Source organism: Pinus tabuliformis, chromosome 9 (genome assembly GCF_031772625.1).
Source record: "Pinus tabuliformis cultivar Carrire ecotype Pingquan chromosome 9, CPIR1, whole genome shotgun sequence".
In the NCBI taxonomy this organism is placed as follows: domain Eukaryota; kingdom Viridiplantae; phylum Streptophyta; class Pinopsida; order Pinales; family Pinaceae; genus Pinus; species Pinus tabuliformis.
The window spans coordinates 1,708,772,689-1,708,775,067 of NC_142307.1; the positions used below are offsets into that span (position 1 = coordinate 1,708,772,689).

General features: G+C 38.5%; 1 protein-coding gene across 1 annotated transcript; it reads left to right on the top strand.

Moving 5' to 3' along the window:
• Positions 1 to 362: 362 nt before the first annotated feature.
• Positions 363 to 1,584, top strand: LOC149155507 (uncharacterized). Its single transcript, XM_089440544.1, has 2 exons — positions 363 to 597; positions 690 to 1,584. Exons 1-2 carry the CDS (start codon positions 436 to 438, stop codon positions 1,305 to 1,307), a joined length of 780 nt encoding a protein of 259 aa, XP_089296670.1. The 5' UTR covers positions 363 to 435; the 3' UTR covers positions 1,308 to 1,584.
• The last annotated feature ends 795 nt before the right edge of the window (positions 1,585 to 2,379 follow it).

Consider the following 2,379-nt stretch of genomic DNA (forward strand, 5'->3'; position numbering starts at 1 on the left):
GGGTTTTCCTTGAATAACAGTGATGTGTCAGCCTTCATTCGCCATTGGCAGCGAAAAATTACTCTCCTCAATGCTAATTTAACAATTAAATTATGATAATTTTTTCCACCACATAATCCCACCACATACAAAAAAATCACAAAAAAATATATAATAATCCTTTCAAACCACGTCATTATACCTCATTATATATAAAATATATAAACCACTCTCCGTAAACTTTAATAATCCCTTAACAATGGACTTAATTTAATGGAAAAACTTGTTTGTCTTAATTTATTGATGTAAAAAATATAATTCTAATTATCCGAAAACGGCGACGACAAAATCAAGCTTGACCCGACTCTACAATTGGTTAATCCTTGGGATTGGAGTTAGTTTTCCGGAATAAATTTGAGAATCTGCTTCTGCTCTTCTTCTTATTTTCCCGAAAGAATGGCAACAGAAAGAGCGTTTGTGTTCGGGAGGGTGGCCAAGGATTATGTGAACGCGAGGCCTCGGTATCCGCCTCGGCTTTTCTCGTTGCTCTCCTCTCTCACGCCCAAACACCAACTTGCGTGGGACGTGGGCACAGGGAATGGACAAGCTGCTCTTCAAGTCAGTCTCTGCCTTCACATGCATAACCAAACCCAGTTGAGATGGGTCTCATCTCCGCTGTTTATAATTAATTTTTTTTTTTTGGGCTGCAGATTAGCGAATATTACGAGCGGGTAATAGCCACAGACATAAGCAAGGAGCAGCTGCAGCAGGCGGAGAGGAGGCCCAACATAAGGTATGTCCTCACGCCGCCTCTGCTGACGGACGACGCACTTGATTCGATTGTCGGCCCTGAAAGTTCGGTGGATCTCGTGACAGTGGCCGCCGCAGTCCACTGGTTCGATCTGAACACATTTTACGCGCAGGTCAAGCGCGTTCTGAGGAAGCCCGGGGGAGTGATTGCGGTGTGGGTGTACACAAAACCGTCCGTCAGTCCGGCGGTGGACGAAGTGTTCGAGCGGTTCTTTGAGCGTACTCTGCCCTTCTTCGACCCGTGCGGGAGATGGGTATTCGAAGAGTACAGGACTCTGCCCTTCCCTTTCCTTTCTCATCCCGCCGCGGGAGGAGAGTCGGTCATTGAATTGGAGATCGAAGAGACGAGGACCCTGCAAGAGTACCTGAGTTTCTTCAGAACATGGTCGGCTGTGGTGAATGAGGAAGGTCTGCTAAGCGACGACTTCGTTCGGCAGTTCGAGGCGGCATGGGGAGACCCTCCTCATCACGCCCGGACTGTTAAAATTCCGCTTTTCTTAAAGGTCGGCATGCTCTGAATTGATGTGTATCTGATTCAACTTTTTCCAAATGTCGATCGGTATGGTTTGAATTAATGTTTCTGGCTGAGTTCGTTTTCTCAGTCGTTTTCTCTACATATTCCAACTTAAAGAGAGTCGTGATGTTTCTGGCATACTTCGTTTCTACTTCAGTGTCTCCACGATCCAAGTTAAAGAGATTAGTGAAATTATAATGTACAAGACTTTCAGCTTGCGACATCTCTAAATCTCTCTCGCAACCATGTGAATCCTATCCTAATTTTCGTAAAATTTATCAAGCAATTTATTTAATCTCTTTTAATATGTTTTATTGTCAAATTAAGGATAGATCTGGATTGATTGCATTCAAATATTTGTCGTGAATTATTGTCCATGTATATAAAATTTGTATTTTATTCGTGAATTATTGTCCATGTATATAAAATTTGTATTTTATTAATTGATTAGAATGTAATTTACTGTGAATTGTATTAATATTATTAATTGATTGTGTGGTAAGAAGTCATTGAGGTTAATATTATTATTATTTAATGAAAATATTTTTCTGCCAAAATCATATTATAGTATTTTTGTCCATGCTTTTTGAATCAATGAGTCTGGTTCATCGTCAGGACAAGTTGAACCAGACTCGTTAGTTCGAAACACGTCGACAAAAATACTATAATGTGATTTCCCAAAAAAATCTTCTCATTAAATTTATGGATCACAGAAGCTTAAATTCAACATTATTATTATTATTTTGTTTAGATTTAAATTTAAATTAGATTGATTTCAAATAATTTGGAAATTATTATATTACATTAAAGTTATATGTTTTTTGTAAGTCTGGTAGGATTTTTCGATTTTCGAGTTTACATGTTTATTATTCACCCGTCTACTGCCGGAGGGTAGCATAAGATTCGAACCTAAAATCTTTGGTTATGTAAGACTTCACTCCACGGCTATCCCATCTCCACCCATTTCCACTTAAACTACCTCTAGCGAACCACATTAAAATTATATTAATATTAATGTAATGTGATATATATATATATAATTATTAATTACAATGTAAATATATTTGTTATGCGAT

Coding starts and splice junctions, on each gene's coding strand:
- LOC149155507 (XM_089440544.1), top strand. CDS start 436: ATGGCAACAGAAAGAGCGTTTGTGTTCGGGAGGGTGGCCAAGGATTAT. Junction 598..689: donor ATGGACAAGCTGCTCTTCAA/GTCAGTCTCTGC, acceptor TTTGGGCTGCAG/ATTAGCGAATATTACGAGCG.